The sequence below is a fragment of the Cephus cinctus genome, unplaced genomic scaffold (assembly GCF_000341935.2).
Source record: "Cephus cinctus unplaced genomic scaffold, Ccin1 Ccin1_scaffold0240, whole genome shotgun sequence".
Lineage (NCBI taxonomy): Eukaryota > Metazoa > Arthropoda > Insecta > Hymenoptera > Cephidae > Cephus > Cephus cinctus.
The window spans coordinates 1133654-1149143 of record NW_014332956.1 but is presented as its reverse complement, the minus strand read 5'-3'; the positions used below and the strand labels follow the sequence as shown (position 1 = coordinate 1149143).

At 39.6% G+C, this 15490-nt stretch overlaps 3 protein-coding genes across 4 annotated transcripts; 2 read left to right on the top strand and 1 right to left on the bottom strand.

Moving 5' to 3' along the window:
• The first annotated feature begins 117 nt into the window (after positions 1-117).
• LOC107265819 (major royal jelly protein 1) lies at positions 118-2615 on the top strand. The gene is made up of 4 exons (XM_015735667.2): positions 118-269; positions 441-944; positions 1025-1439; positions 1639-2615. The coding sequence occupies exons 2-4, from the start codon at positions 447-449 to the stop codon at positions 1863-1865; spliced, it is 1140 nt and encodes a 379-aa protein (XP_015591153.1). The 5' UTR covers positions 118-269; positions 441-446; the 3' UTR covers positions 1866-2615.
• A 141-nt stretch (positions 2616-2756) lies between these two features.
• LOC107265820 lies at positions 2757-6487 on the bottom strand. Of its 2 annotated transcripts, XM_015735669.2 has the most exons (7): positions 5011-6487; positions 4582-4849; positions 4024-4159; positions 3761-3948; positions 3533-3679; positions 3139-3377; positions 2757-3016 (listed from the first exon to the last, which is right to left on the bottom strand). In XM_015735669.2, exons 1-6 carry the CDS (start codon positions 5181-5183, stop codon positions 3165-3167), a joined length of 1125 nt encoding a protein of 374 aa, XP_015591155.1. In that variant the 5' UTR covers positions 5184-6487; the 3' UTR covers positions 2757-3016; positions 3139-3164. The 2 variants fall into 2 exon arrangements, with proteins under 2 accessions (XP_015591155.1, XP_015591154.1); XM_015735668.2 differs by lacking the exon at positions 2757-3016 and having other exon boundaries at positions 3125-3377.
• Positions 6488-6629: 142 nt separating this feature from the next.
• LOC107265815 (ubiquitin carboxyl-terminal hydrolase 31) lies at positions 6630-15229 on the top strand. Its single transcript, XM_015735656.2, has 4 exons — positions 6630-7761; positions 11340-11713; positions 11829-13242; positions 13315-15229. The coding sequence occupies exons 1-4, from the start codon at positions 6832-6834 to the stop codon at positions 13435-13437; spliced, it is 2841 nt and encodes a 946-aa protein (XP_015591142.1). The 5' UTR covers positions 6630-6831; the 3' UTR covers positions 13438-15229.
• The last annotated feature ends 261 nt before the right edge of the window (positions 15230-15490 follow it).

Sequence of the window (15490 nt, the reverse complement as noted above, 5' to 3'; positions counted from 1 at the left end):
CCTGTCGAGGACGTCACGCAAGACTCGAAAAGTCATAGGCAGGCAGATACCCATGAAATAAGTATAACGCGAAAAGTTATTGGGCCGAGCGATGTCGTAAAGAGACGCACAAGAAGAAGCAACAAAATGAGAAAAAGGAATAACAGCAACAACAAACAAATGCTGCGTTAAAACAATATGACGTGAACGTCCCCACTCAGCTATATATATAATGGCCACGAAAGAAGTTCTCATGTACTTTGCTCGTCCGTTTCCAGTCACAATATACCGTGAGTTCAATTACAGACCATCATACACACATTTGTCTAATCAATTTTAATATTAAACCAAAACGACGCTGAACCGTCTTTCCTCTGTTTTTCTCAAACAATAATCAACGTATGATAATTGTGAAACACTGAGACTGATCTTAATTAATAATTGTGATATCCGTTTTACAGTGCAGGATGATGGGGTTCCTGACGAGCGCTCTCTGCGCCGTCGCCTTGGCAACCGTCGCCAGTGCCGCTTCCTGCGACCGCCAATTGCTCCCTGAACTCTCCTACACGCTATCCGGACAAAATTTGAATTGGCCGTGCCAGAGCACGAGGAACATCTACGAGTCCAGCGGTCGTTACATTCCAAGGAATGTCATTGCTACCAGGACTCAGATATTCAAGGATCAGGCCATCGTAGCTATGCCAAGGTACAAGTCCGGAGTACCGATCACCCTGGGTATCATGTCCCTGAAGTCGAAGGGATGTGGCCCCGCTGCCCTGACACCTTTCCCCTGCTGGTCACTCCAAGAGGAAGGTAACTGCAACGCTATCCAAAGCGCTGTCGACATCTTCCTGGACGTTCAGGACATCCTCTGGATATTGGATGCTGGTGTCGTCAACACCCTTGAGCAACCTGTGCGACGTTGCCCACCTAAGGTTGTAGCCGTGAACGTCAAGACTGGCAAGGTACGTTGATTGTTTATGCGATATTTTCATAATTTTATTTTATTCAGAAGTAAAAAAATAATATTGTATATCGCTTACAGGTCGTCAAGGTCGTCGACCTCAGCAGCCTCGTCAGCTCAGCCTCCAGACTTCAGTATCTCGTTGTGGATTATGCCAATGATGGTCAACTGTACTTGTACATATCAGATGCTGCCAACAGAGGCATTCTTGTTTATGACGTCACGGCTGGACGCGGATACCGTGTCGTTCTACCCAAAGCCGTCACTCTCGGCTGTCCACGTAGGGACGTCCTTTACATTGCTCTGGTCAGGAAGCAGTGCGGTGCCTCTGTCCTCTACTTCACTTACCTCAGCTCCAGCAGACTATTCAGTATCAAGACTGTCAACCTCAGAAGGGGATCTGCCAGTGGTTCCGTTGTTGATGTTGGTCCTAAGCAAAACAAGATTGTTCTCTTGGGTACTGACAATGGTAGCGCCATCTTCTTCAGGAATAAGGGTGAGTTTGCTTGGTTGTACTTAACAATTCAATAGGTTTTTTTTATACTATCCCTTGATGACTCACATTTTTTCAAATCGGTCATAAAACATACGATACCTTGTAACAAGTTCACCTATCAAGAATTTGTAGGTTAGGTCATTCCTTTTTGAATGACTAGTATTTCTTGAGATGTTTTATTAACGTTTTTTTTTTTCAGGACAATCTGATATTTATATGTGGAATACCGATACATCCTTCAAAACCGACAACTTCTTGCTCGTCCAGAAGGGCAATGAGTGCCGCCTGGCCACCCAGGTACTTCCTGGTTACAAGAGACTGATGTGGGTAATCGAGAGCAACTTCCATGATTACATTCAGAACAAGATCAGCTGTGCCGGAGCATCGGTGTCCCTTCACCCCTTGGTGAAGTCCTGCGAGGATTAATTAGCACAGTTTATCGAGAAACCGGCGAATTCCTAGGCTCTTGTCAACTCTGTTTTAATCGAAGTCCCTAGCAATCATAGTTATAAACGCGTCTTGAAAGGAAAAGAAAGGCAAAAGGCAAAAAGAACTACAATCCTATCGAAACATTAATCCGCATTAACGTTTTAATAGCCACCAAAATTTTAACTGCACCAGATATGGTACTAGTATTATTCAATTTTTGCTTACTTTTCTTTCCTAAATTTATTCTATTCAAAATTTCTTTACTTTATTATCAATCGTGTTATGCCGAATCGCGCTATTCTAGTCAAACGACAATTACACTTCGCCCATTCGAATACTGTAATTTGTATTTTCAAAAATTCATCCCTCGTGGGAAACAGAATAACTGGACTCACCTTTACAAATACATATAGGTATACGTATTACATTATAAACGAGAGAAAAATGTCAGATAGCGCGTTTCACGCGTTAGGAATTCCCGAAACTGTCGAAGATACGTTGCATGGAAAAGTAATATAAGTGAAAACAGCAAGAGGAAAAGGGAAAGATAAACTTTCCCCGATGGACAAGTATGACCAGTGTTCCCGATCGAGACCGGAAGAAAAAAGAAAATAGAAAAATTGTAAATTGTAGAAGAAGTAATTGGACACACGCGCATGTCTGTGAGATGGCGCCACTGGGGTGCTGCAAGGTGTCTGCAAGCCCATCCAGTAATAAATGCGTGAATAAATGAATTCGTTATCGAAATTCAAGCAGTTTCTTTTACATACCTCTCTCGTGAATCTTTTCACTTAAACTTTTTCTATCTATTAAACCTTAATAATTCCTAACAGTTTCTCACAACGTTTCGGAACTGTCCAAAATTTCAAATTCATCGCATACTTGTTTATCTGTTTATTCAAATTCGCTGTATAATACATTAACAATATATATGTATACACTATACTACAAGCTGTCGGACTTTCACTTGATTCACTACTACTTATATTGCTCCAATTTCACGAATCTCCCACGCCAGCTGTTCGACAATGCCCTTGCGCAAACCGCAAGATATCGGATCCATTAAACAGAGCTCAACAGTCTGACACTTCTGCCAATTTCGGGAGGTATACTGCAATATTGTGGTAGTAACTTCTTTTTATCTTTCACTTCAACAAAATGAGTTTGTGATTTAATACCTTTTTCTTTCTCGAAATGCCCCAGAGACTGAGACAGTTTAAATAACATCCAGGTCAACGTCAAATACAAAAATGAAATAAAAAAGACTAACCATTTATTCAATACATTAAAATGCGATTACAGTGCGAATCGATTGTACTTGTAAACCTTAACTGTTCTAAATGGCAAACTGACATTATGCGAACGTCCAAGCTTCGAAAGGTTATGTTTCTTCGTGCCATCTGGATGGCGAGAGTTTACTAGACCCCAAAGGTTTCTCTGAGAATCCATTACATAGTCGGTAATACAGGGTACGTCTTCTCGCTGTAAAAGAACAGCATGGTTCTCGGCCTGAAGAACAAAAGAATCGTATTGTAATATTCTGTTTCAATATTAACCAATGATCATTACTAAAGAGTCTTGTGTGCAGAATCATCGAGGGTTCGAAAAAAGTCAGTGTTTCTTAATGCCACTCAGTTACAATTACTTTCAATAAATTTAATTACTTTCAAATTCTGCTTGCCATCCCAGCGTACACTGGCTCGTTCCGTCACTATGAAATAATGTAAACCGCCTTTATAATCAGCAAACAGACCCAACGATGATCCCAATTTGGTCCCCAACCAGGATACTGTAGTATTTTGACTGGCCAGCTGTGTAGGTAAAGTAGAACTCGTTTACATTGTTTAAATATTTCATAACGTCATTTTCTTGAAGTACACAAGTATACTGACATCTTTAAGAACAGCTGGTGGTCCTTCGTCCTCTCGTGACTCGTCCAGATTTACGCTGAACAAATCCTGAGATGGATATCCTGTCAAATATAGTAAAGAGGATTTTCTTGATATGGCCAAATCGGTACTATATATTTTTGGTACATTACTACCACGGACAAGACGCAATCTCCACCATCTGCGTTGTCCTAAAATTAATCAAGGATTTATAACCCAATATTTCGTTAATAAAATCAATTAATAATAGATATAAAAAATTGTACCTAGACTGTACACAATTATTGACTCGTCGTCAGGATCTCCGATATAGGCCCTCGAGCCCCAAGTACTTACTACAGGATCTACTACAAGACTCCGTAAATACTTGGTTGAAACTCCCGTGAATTCACATCTCGTTATCTAAGGGCAAATATAAATGTGAAATTAATTGAACGCGTTAGCTATGACCTATGTTTATCATGAGTCTTGTAAAACTAAATGGCAGTAGCCACCTATATATTATACGTAACAGTTAAGGAATTGGCTATTACATCATATCGCATTAACGGCCTTCTTAGAGCTGGTGATATTAATTGCTTAATTTGACGCGTGCTTGAGTATACGCCTTTGTAAACATCAATTTTGCCGCGAGTGCCAAATGCTAAGTTCTGCGTCGTTGTGCAATAAATTCAAGTTGCACAAGAACGTTGAAAAGAGTTTTAAGTGGCTCTATTAATATAATATAGAAATTAGAATATCAAGATGAGAAAATATGAAAAGAGGAAAATAATAAGTAAACAATTAGGTATTATTATAGTGCTCTAGTCATTTTTTAAAATTACCTCTTGATCATTTCTACGCAAATCGTACAGAATGATTTTTGCTGGACAGTCATTATCCTGTGGTGCATCCAGGACCCACAGTCGACCTCGCGGATCCGTATCGACGGCCACGACGCTTTGCAAATTTGCACAAGTTTTTCGAGCATTCTGAGAATCCAAATTTGGAAATGATGATAGTACCGTTGACGATAATCCAATTTGATAATTACCAACTTCTGGCCAGGGAGCTTCGATTAATGTCAATTCGGCATTTAGATTCTGCTGCCACCTTTTGAGAGTGTCAATTTTCAATCATTTTCTCTATATAAAAATTTATCTGCCTCAAAGATCTTATTTAAACCTCAAACTCTACCTAGGAGTATGAAACTCCTCAGACGTTCCTTTTTCATATGAGTACTGAAATATAGGCAGGGTTTAATGGTTAAATACCTGGGTATAGCCAAGAAAGCTCTATTCCTCCACAATGCGAATCTCCATGCAAGCGTGTCTTCTGGTAAATTCACAGAGGTGAAATTCCACGATTTCACGTACGGCAGTAGCAATAAAAACCTTAAAATCGAACACTTAAGCCACTTGGTAGCTGGAGAGTAACATACAACCATATTGAAGGACAGTTGACAGACTTCAAACTTGTTTGAGACAGCTAGTAATTACGTGTGCTAATAATAAGTAACAGCTGAATCAGCAAAATTCTCCTATTAGAATATCACGTATGATTCCAAAGTGCAATCCTAATCGTTTTACCTACCCAGACTCTCGTACGCAAAAATACACCACACGATGAAAACAGATTCGGCATGTTTTTCAAATTGAAAAGATAATTTCTGCAAGCTATAGTTTCTAAGTAATAATTCATTAGAAAGCACGTAAGTAATTTTATAGAATGCATTAAAAACCTGATTTAAAATCTTTGCGTTTAGTTTTCATTTAGTTTCTCTAAGTATTCATGTAACACTATACATCCTGTACCATGTATCACGTATGCGGTTTGTAATGTATACTGTTTATTTTCGAAATTTTTATCTTTACAATACGCTTCATTCGAATAAATTAAAATAAACAATTTTGACTATTCCTACTTTTATAAGTGGTAATAGAAAGGACGATTAATATTTATAAAAAAAAATAGAGGTGTGCATAAAACGCAAAAGAAATATTTCCATCGGATAAACCTATTAACACGCAATAATATAAACGTGTACATCAATAAAATATTATAGCTAAATAAATAATATAGCAAGTAGTAGCTATGATGTAATTCGATAATGATCCTAATGATTGTATGGTGTACTATATATATTATTATATAACATCCGCTTAGACATTTAATAATACATATAAAATGTTAAATATTTTAAATGGATGAGATTATCTCCTTTCGTTCTTCCTCTTTCATTTTATCCTTAAAGATTGACCGTGATTGAATCAATAAAAATACTACTCTTTCAAACTCTAATTAGTACGTTGTATTAATTAGAAAGTGATTATGTGATCTGGTCATTTAAGTTATGATTAATGTTTAAAAGGGTTTGATTTGTTGTATCCGGTTGCAATAAATCATTAAGCATGTAATTAAACGTCCACAGCTACGCACTGTGCGGTAATCAAATTATTTTCATGTAAATATAGCAAGGATGTATATTGACTATCACTAGAGAGTAACCGCAGAACAACTAGGAAACCATAAGGAGCATTTGAGAAATAATTTTTTAGGCATGGGAAACATACATTTTTATCTTTTTAATGAATGGTTGAATAACCTGCGAGGCATAGGACTAGGTAACTAAGAAATTTCGCTCGTCCCCAATATTACTTCATGAGCATACATTTCCTTGCTGACCCAGAAGGTGCATAAGATTTCTGCCAATCGAAAACATACTTACGTTAAAAAATGTGTACCTCAGTGGATAATTGTTTCTACACTTACTATCGTCGATAATGTCTAACAATGTATTTCATTCTATAGTTTGCATATTCAGTCAAGATGTCGCTACTGCCGAAAGTTATACCATAATGGCGGATTCGTCGTGGAATCGTGGAAGCCTAAAGAAAAGGCAAATGGCCGCCGTGGGGCTCGAAAGCGTTAACGAGTTCCTGGTAGTGTCTTTTGAGTGCGCGACTTTCGGTTCGGTATGTAAGAGAAACGCGATAATCTCCTCGAGAAAGAGAAGTGGATTAGATTCGGGTGTGGCGTGATGTAAGGGCACGTGGGTTCATGTCCTTGGTCCATTGGTGTTGCCGTGGTAGGCGATGAGCCTCAAGAAGTGCACTACGGTGATGAAATCAGTGTCAGAAGGAGAGCTGGGCGTGGAAGAGGTTAAACCTTTGAAGGAAATTATAAGTATAGCGAAAACGGCGGTTACAGGGTCCACCAACTTCACTACGACTACGACGACAAACATTCAGGATTGCCCTAAGCTTAAGCGTACCTTTACCTTACCGAAAAATCCTTTTCAAAGTGCTACAACGAGAATGTCACGTCGGCGTCCTAAGCATCGTGACTCAAAGGAGTCTACTAGAAATAATGCACAGGCTGTCGAACAGAACCTCAGTCAGGATACACAAGGGAACCAGGGTACTGGTAGATTGAATACAAATGGCTATCAAGACAGGACTGCTAATAAAAAAGTGTTTAGAAGACCATCCTGGAAGAAGTTTATCAATAAAATGGTACAGCACATGTCTAGCGTTGGAGTGCAAAATCATAAGACAGTCAGGGATGATCATCTGGGATCTAGTGCAAATGATATTAGAGTACCTCCACCTAGACCTGCTCATATCCCACCAGATAGAGTCCCAGGTGTTATTGGATTAAGAAATCATGGCAACACATGTTTCATGAATGCTGTACTACAGTGTCTATCACATACAGACATATTAGCTGAATATTTTGTACTGGATCAGTACAAGGTGGACCTTTCCAGGAGGAACAAGCTCAACTCCAAGAAGTATGGTACCAAAGGAGAGATTACAGAACAGCTTGCACTGTTACTCAAGGCAATTTGGAGCTGTCAATATGATCCTGAGATGAGCACAGCATTCAAGAGTGTCGTAGACAAATACGGTAGTCAGTATAGAGGCAATCTACAACATGATGCACAGGAGTTTCTACTGTGGCTTTTGGATAAGGTGCACGAGGACCTTAATCAGGCAACGAAGAAAAAATATAAAATTATTAAGGTTAGTCCAATCATACATTGTCATTTCATCAAATCAAATAACCTTTTTCTGAACTCTCCCCAGGCCTCCATCCTCACTATGCAATATGCCTACATATTCCCTAGCCAAGAATTTCAAGAGTCTAAGAACTATTATGCAATAATGTCAGGCACTCGACCTCTCTGCTACTAGCACCTCAAAATGATGCGCGCTACCGCTTTCGAGTGACTTAAATCCCAGAAATAATACCAAACAAATGTATAACTATAATTTTACTTAAAATTACATGTTTTTCATACGCGAATGAGACAGATAGAACGAGAAACCTTGAAACAACTTATTTATCACAATCAGAACCGCGCCAGTTTCTCGAGAGGGGCAACAAACGAGCGCAAGACCTTAACCTAAATTTTGTACCGCGTTCGAGGAAAAAAGAAGAAAATGAAAGAAGGTATACACTGGCCTTCATCGAGTGAACATTCCCTGCGCACATACGATATTACTACACTTAAAATTTCCAGTTCTTTCATACGAATGCCTTTCTATCGCTACTTTCTACGGTAGTAATAACCATGAAAATAGTTGGTGTATGTTCCACACTGGAAAGAAACCAGTAGACTAGCGGTATAGACCTACATTAGCTTAAAGTGATAATTAAATAAAAATAGAGAGAGGGAGAGAGAGAAGAAACACCTTTCTTAAGCTTTCTCGTTACTTAAAACTTCCACATACTATGTAGGTACATAGAAATTATATGTTACATGCGCTTTCTCAACATACGGTAGACTATCGGAACGAGTGATGCAATGAAACGAGGGAGAATGACTTCGTCGATGGTGTATGATTCATTGTGCAAGCACAAAAACAGTAAAAGACGTAAAGAAAGAGAGAAAAAGAAAAAAGTAAAAAAAAAAGAGAGAAGCAATGAAGCAACGCTCGAGACAGACGACTAGGAATGCGAGACTGGCGAGTCGAGAGAATGTCATCAATCAGCACAAGCATCCAACGCATACTTCACCATCGTCATCTTCATCATCGCCGTCTCCTACTTCAGAGTATCATTATCACTGTACTCAGCGTTATTATCTACATCGTAATCGTAGTCAACCGCGGTTGCTGATTCTTAAAGCAAACTTTGACTACTCGCGTTACACTATTGCACTCGTATTAAATTTCTATATATAAAAAACTCATACACATACGTGCATACGGATACAAAAGTATATAGTTACACTCGCAATCTAATCGCAGTATTTATCCTCGGATAACTAGAGAATTTGTCGGGATTGCGATAACGCCCTAAAACCCTCTCGGATATTTATCGTTACGTCTTTATCCCAGTCCGTATAATATATGTATATGTATATTTGGGCAGTGCATATACTTATATATTTGTACGTAGCATTGCGGATTCCAAGAAAACAAGCACGTGTCCCAGTTCAATGTGAATAGTAAATCCCAGTGGATTACGTCGATGTCTTTTAAACAAATCTTTTTTGTTCCAAGCACAAAAGAATCAATAACCAAAGTACAATTGTTTAAAAGAATCTTTCATGCTACAAATTCTCTATTGTGATAGTCCTTTTATTTATGCATGTATACTCTTTCCTTTTCCTCTCATTCCCGTCCTGCGAATCATACTTATTAGTCAGTTTATTGCGTAAGCCCATGGACTTCCAAGTGAACCTTACCATGACCGTTCTTTAAGAAGGAGCAGACCGCGCTGAATGCGTTATTGTTTCTCTCTCGCTCGTTTTCTTTCATCCTTCTCTCGCTCTCTCAGCTAACGTTGCACCTCATTGTTTTCACGCCGTGAAAACAAAGTGACCTTCGCTCGCGTTCTTAACAGCTCGTAGGGTCATTTCGTTTTAATAATCCGTGAACGTAATTCCCTGGAATTCATTTATTCCCGTCGCAGTACCTTTTTTATGCTTTGCATAAGACTAACCACCGTATAATATATTACATTGTGTATACACAAAAGCTTATATGCACGTACGTGCACATATGTCCATTATAAAATTTATCTTCTGTCCTTTCGTGTTTACGACAGTTCTATCACAAGTTTATATTATTAGAATATGCTTCTACTTTTTACTACCGTACAGCCTTATGCCTGCACACCTCTATGCATTGCATATAAGTATATACATGTCCACATGCATCGAACGTGTACAATCTGGAAGTCTGTAGCATAACCAACGCACCGGTGCAAACGTACTCGGATGACATTGACCGATTGCTCGACGCCATTAAAACCTACTTCAGTATTACTGTTGCTGCTGTTATACATGTATCCACATAACGTTCTGATGTTGTGTAATATAAATTTGTGATAGTTCCCTGAATTTTTTTTCAGGATAAAGAAACTTCGAATGCTAGTGATTTGTAATAAAATAGGTTAGGACCTCGATTCGTGCATATTATATATATGTAGGCGTATAATATCTTATTAAAAGAAACCCAACGTATCGCGATGGTTAACCTCGAAGAATGTCTATGTCTGCTCTGCTGGAAGCTCTTATATTTTGTATTACCCGCAGAACTCGAGGTATCGTTTTGCGTCATTAACGAAAGCAAATAATGAACATCAGTGTCCTCTGCTGATTATAAAAATAGAATGGGAACGTGTCGATGTACGCGCGTATGTACAGGAATAGTTTGCTGTGCGTTAATGGCTTCTGGTTAGAATGAGTTAGGAATTTGTTTGGTTATGAGTTTACCAGGGTTTGATTGTTACAACGTCGATAAATCGATCAGTGGATTTATCGTGTCAAGAGCAAATAGCTACGTATGTGACCGCGAAGATCGTCGTTCGTATCCACTAATATGACCTCGGCGTGGCTCAGTGACGTGCCTGTTGACAAACACAAAATCTGGGTCTAGGGTGCTCCAGCGGAAGATTCATTTGTTTGTTCCGTAACCCTCAAGGTTTTGTCACTTTATTTTATTTATTTTAATACACGTGTCGAGGGCGCGTCTTATTGCCAGAAATAGGTTTTCCTGCAGGGTGTATCATGTCGTCTGGACAGCCATGAGAGGGCGAATTCTTAGCGAGCTACTTAATAAAATATGTCGAGGGTATAATAGCTCTCGAGATGGTGCGGGAGTTTTTGAAAAAAAAAAATTGAAAAAATTCCATTGCTAACATTCTTTTAGGGTACAGAAATTGTATTTCGAATAATACAATTTTTTTAAGTTTTAGGCGATCTGAGTATCGCTAAACGACGCGTGGGACGTCATAAGTTAATAATAGTGCTTAGATTAAATAGCTATTAGAGAACAAATAAGAGATCCGCGTAACTTTAAAAAAGTTCAGTTGACTTTTAACTCTGTCGCCTTGAACATCATTAGACCCCTCACACCCATACTTGAATATTTTTTAACTCATTCTCACACGAAAAATTGAATCCCTTAAAGGATATCCGCATTACGTGGTATATCCTGTATTTAGACACAGAGGGTTCTCCTTGAAGTAAAACGACAAGGGAACGAAGATAGGAAACGCCCATCTGAAAATAGAGGCGGAAGTACATCTGTGAACAATTTATCCTTAGAGCGGAAGAGATTATATTGTCTGTTACTTTTTGCTCTTTCAGAACTCATTTGGCAGACCTGATGACATCGTCGCCGCGGAGACCCTGGCTAATCACGTCAGGTGCAACAATTCCTTTGTCCACGCGGTCTTCCAGGCGCAGTTCAGATCAAGCTTGACCTGCCCCAGATGTCACAGACAATCGAATACCTTCGATCCCTTCCTGTGTGTCTCCGTACCGGTACCGCAGCATCATAGACAGATCAATCTATTTGTAAACGTTCTGTACACGTCGCAGCAGCCACGTCAGGTGAGGATTGGCGTGAGCGTCAATCAGGCCGCCAACGTGAAGGAACTCCGCGAGATCCTAGCCAGTGACACCGGTATCGAGGAAAATCACATGCTCCTTACTGAAGTTCATGACGAAGGTTTTCACAGGTTAGTCATTTTACATACTGTTGTTTTACTGCTACACATGATTTATTATCGGTGGAGTTGATTCACAGTCATGGCCAGTTGAACGATAATTAAATTTTTACTGTTTTTCTTTCAGAACCTTCTCCGACTGCCAGCCTCTCTCGGTTATTACTGAAAACGATCCTCTTTACTGCATAGAACTGCCACAACTCAAAGAACCCACCGAGCAAGCCTACATACTTCTCGTATGGATTAATGTCCTGGTTAAGGGCGAACTCAGGGAACGCTTTGGTAGTCCTTACACGATGCAGGTGTCGCGTGAAACCTCCTACGAGGATCTACAGAAGCTCTTACTAAAGGAAATGCACACGACTCTTGCGGATGACGTCTTGACCTCAAGTCAGAGTCCTGGATTGTTCATTATTCGCGTAGCTGATCCTGCAGCGACTCCTGCTCAGGATGAGCATCCATGCATCGATCCCTGCGTTGAGCATCCTCTGTACACTGAACAGATAGAGCAAGCTCTGGCACTCTGTGCTGATGATTCCGGGCCGCAACACGTTAAGCTTATCCTGGAATGGGACGAAGCCACCAAGGCTAGTATCATCCAGGATGACAGCGATCAAATAGAGGAACACGCAAGTGTCAAACAGCTTAAAACGAATTCTGAACTGAGCGGATCCGTCACCCTGGAAGAGTGTTTTGATCTTTACACCAGAGCGGAGATCCTTGGCGCTGAGGACGCCTGGCACTGTCCTTACTGTAACAGGAAACAGGAAGTTGTCAAGAAGCTTGGACTCTGGTCACTTCCGGATATTCTTGTTATCCACCTTAAGAGATTCCGGCAGCAGTCCAAACAGAGATCCACGTCAAAACTCACCACCCTGGTGGACTTTCCGCTCTATGGATTTGATATGACACCACACCTGGCGCACAGTAGTGTACAAACGCACAACAACATGGCTACTTTAGGTGGGTTAGGGTGGTCACCCTGGAAGAAACCGCGACCACGCCAGCAGAATATACCGAAATACGATGAGAACGTTTACGACCTGTACGCCATATGCAATCATCATGGACAAGATCTCCAGGGTGGACATTATACTGCATTCTGTAGAAATCCTTACGACACCCAATGGTATTGCTTCGATGATACTCGTGTAGAAGCCGTCACGGACACTAATCTTATTACAAACGCGGCTTATATGCTCTTCTATCAACGCAGAGGACTGACAAATAACTCCACCGGAAATTCATCAGCGGCGTCAACGAGTTCTGCGGGTTCCGGATTGGATCACTGGGTCTCGAGGATGCCACCGTTTTATTTCAATAATAAAAACAACATTAACGCGACCAACAACAAACAGAGCAAGTCTCAAGAGGTTCTATGCCAGGACAAGATCGTCGAGGAGAAGAATCTTAATAACTTCAATCGTGGATGCCGCAACTACGCTACGCTTCAGCCTAACAAGAGGAACGTAGCCACGGAAACGGAAACTGGAGAAATAGATCATTACTCCGACGACGAGGCGCCATCTCGAAGAGAATGGGTATACATCCTTTCCTAACTACTATTAATCTTGTTATATTATACCTAAACTAACTTTGATTTATATGTTAAGGCATCACCAAAACCCGTGAGGAAGACATCATCCATCACCCTGACACCACATCAACCACCAGCAATCATTCACAATTCAAGTAGTGATCCCGACACTGCCGTAATCCACGAGTCGACATTGTAACACACAATTTAAGCCGGATTGAAAATCCGGCTTGAGCACCAGATCCTTTATATTAGAGTGCCTCCGACAAAGATCCTGAACATCCTGGCCGTTAATCGAGAAAACAATCTCCACCGTTAGCTATACCGATTCTCAAGAGAGAAAAAAAGTGAAACTGTAAGGTTAGTCTTCTCGGGCACCAGGATGCAGTTCAGGATGTTAAAAGTCGACGAGAACAATAATGGGTCTCAAAGAACAATGCGTTTTCGTTTCGCAGATCAGAATTTACAAGCGTTTTTGAAAAAAAGGCAAAGATCGTGAGGTGCCTGTCATTTTAAAACTAAACCTCGGTGACATAACCTCAAAAGCTAGCGACTTCTTCGTACTTGTGTATATTCCTGTTTCTACAGTGATCGTACTCGTAAGACTCCCACAGGAATAAAGGAAGCAGGAGAGTTCACTCATATCTCCTACCATTTAGTTAGGAGTTACACGGTTTTGTTACGAGCCAATTAATTGCAGATGACGTGTTGTCCAAGCGAGATGAAGACGTCGGTTTCACTCATTCAGTTAAAACGAAAAACGGGATATTATGTTAATCATGCGAATCTCATTATTAGTGAAAATTATATTAAAATCGCTGCTTAAATCGTCAATCTGCGCTTGATTGGCTCGGCGTAACGAACATTTGTAGATGTAATATTTATATCGTATTTGTATCACCCACTAGTGGCCTTATCTCAATAATTAATACTGATACATCAATATTCATCCTGATACAATGTCGTATGTATACTAATTAACTTGGAGCATTTTAATACAGTGTACCATTTATTCGGGATATTGCCGATGTGTTTGAATAGTGCATGTGCGATGCGTGAGAATAGTCACTGTTTTTTTTCAGTGACTTACAGAGATGCTTTAACTGCATATGTCATTAGATCTGTACTCATAAACTCTTTTCGTAACTTTTCGGTTCCAAGGGAGAGAAAGTAACAAAAGACTTTGCAGATAATAGATAATCCCACTATATACTTCCATGTAAGAAAAATTAATAGTATTGTTCGTCCGTTCTTCCACTTTTTAAAACGAGACAAAAATCACCATCATCATCTTAGATTCTTCGTCGATTTTCATTTTTTCATTAGCTTCGGCCACTTTGTCGACATGACTATTCTCACGTGATTACAATGAATGGCTCAGTGATTGAATCTTTTAATGAATTTTCTTTTTCATATTATATTGCGTAGCATATTATATTCTCCCAGTTTTAAATTGAATCATTCCAGACGGGCGGGAATAGCGAGAGAGAGAGAGAGAGAGAGCTTGTGAAGTTTAAAAAATAAAATGGAGCGCGAACGTGACGAAAGAAAGACGCGTGATGAGAGTATGATAGAGATTTATATATATATTATATTTACGTATGACGAGGGCGAGCAAGAGAATATTTAAGTTATTTTAAAAGTAACATTTATTACTAGTCACACACATCGTGGACAGGGAGACTTTGAAAAAACAGCCAGCAAGTGAAAAGAAAACGAGAAAGAAAAATTAAATTACATTAGAGTACGAAGGTAATGGGAATGAAGAATAGGAAAATGTATACCGATATATGAGAGTGAAAGATAGAAAAGAGGATAAACGTGAGAAAAACCAGGCCAATTCACTACCTACCATCTAACCATAATTGAATTCTTTATTATAGCTGATCTACCTGCGCTAATCGACTGAAGGATATCATTGATTATTATTAACATTACTATTAGTTCACCCTGCTATCGTTTTGTTGAATAAATAGAGGATGTATATAGAACGTCGCATATCAGTAATGTTTCTATTATTCTATTTGTCATCCACCACATTGTTTCAAGACTCTTCTGTCTAGTACTCTGTCATGAAATAGATATTCTGATTCGTCTTATAATGTCCAGTTCAGAATAGCCATTTACCGTTCTTTCTGGAGCTTCAATTAAACCTGAAAACATCTGGAAAAGCAATCGATCCGTTGCAAAGAGCGAAGAGTGAAAAAAAGGCTGCACGGTATAAAAGAACATTTTGTAAGAGAAGAAAAAAA

What these genes read in the sequence shown, in the direction of transcription:
- LOC107265819 (XM_015735667.2), top strand. Translation starts at nt 447, where the DNA reads ATGATGGGGTTCCTGACGAGCGCTCTCTGCGCCGTCGCCTTGGCAACC. An exon ending in TGAACGTCAAGACTGGCAAG is followed by an intron (nt 945 to 1,024) that starts GTACGTTGATTG and finishes TATCGCTTACAG; the next exon opens with GTCGTCAAGGTCGTCGACCT. An exon ending in CATCTTCTTCAGGAATAAGG is followed by an intron (nt 1,440 to 1,638) that starts GTGAGTTTGCTT and finishes TTTTTTTTTCAG; the next exon opens with GACAATCTGATATTTATATG.
- LOC107265820 (XM_015735669.2), bottom strand. Translation starts at nt 5,183, where the DNA reads ATGGTTGTATGTTACTCTCCAGCTACCAAGTGGCTTAAGTGTTCGATT. An exon ending in GCTTTCTTGGCTATACCCAG is followed by an intron (nt 4,850 to 5,010) that starts GTATTTAACCAT and finishes CACTCTCAAAAG; the next exon opens with GTGGCAGCAGAATCTAAATG. An exon ending in TGCGTAGAAATGATCAAGAG is followed by an intron (nt 4,160 to 4,581) that starts GTAATTTTAAAA and finishes ATTTGCCCTTAG; the next exon opens with ATAACGAGATGTGAATTCAC.
- LOC107265815 (XM_015735656.2), top strand. Translation starts at nt 6,832, where the DNA reads ATGAGCCTCAAGAAGTGCACTACGGTGATGAAATCAGTGTCAGAAGGA. An exon ending in CATGACGAAGGTTTTCACAG is followed by an intron (nt 11,714 to 11,828) that starts GTTAGTCATTTT and finishes TTTTTCTTTCAG; the next exon opens with AACCTTCTCCGACTGCCAGC. An exon ending in CGCCATCTCGAAGAGAATGG is followed by an intron (nt 13,243 to 13,314) that starts GTATACATCCTT and finishes TTATATGTTAAG; the next exon opens with GCATCACCAAAACCCGTGAG.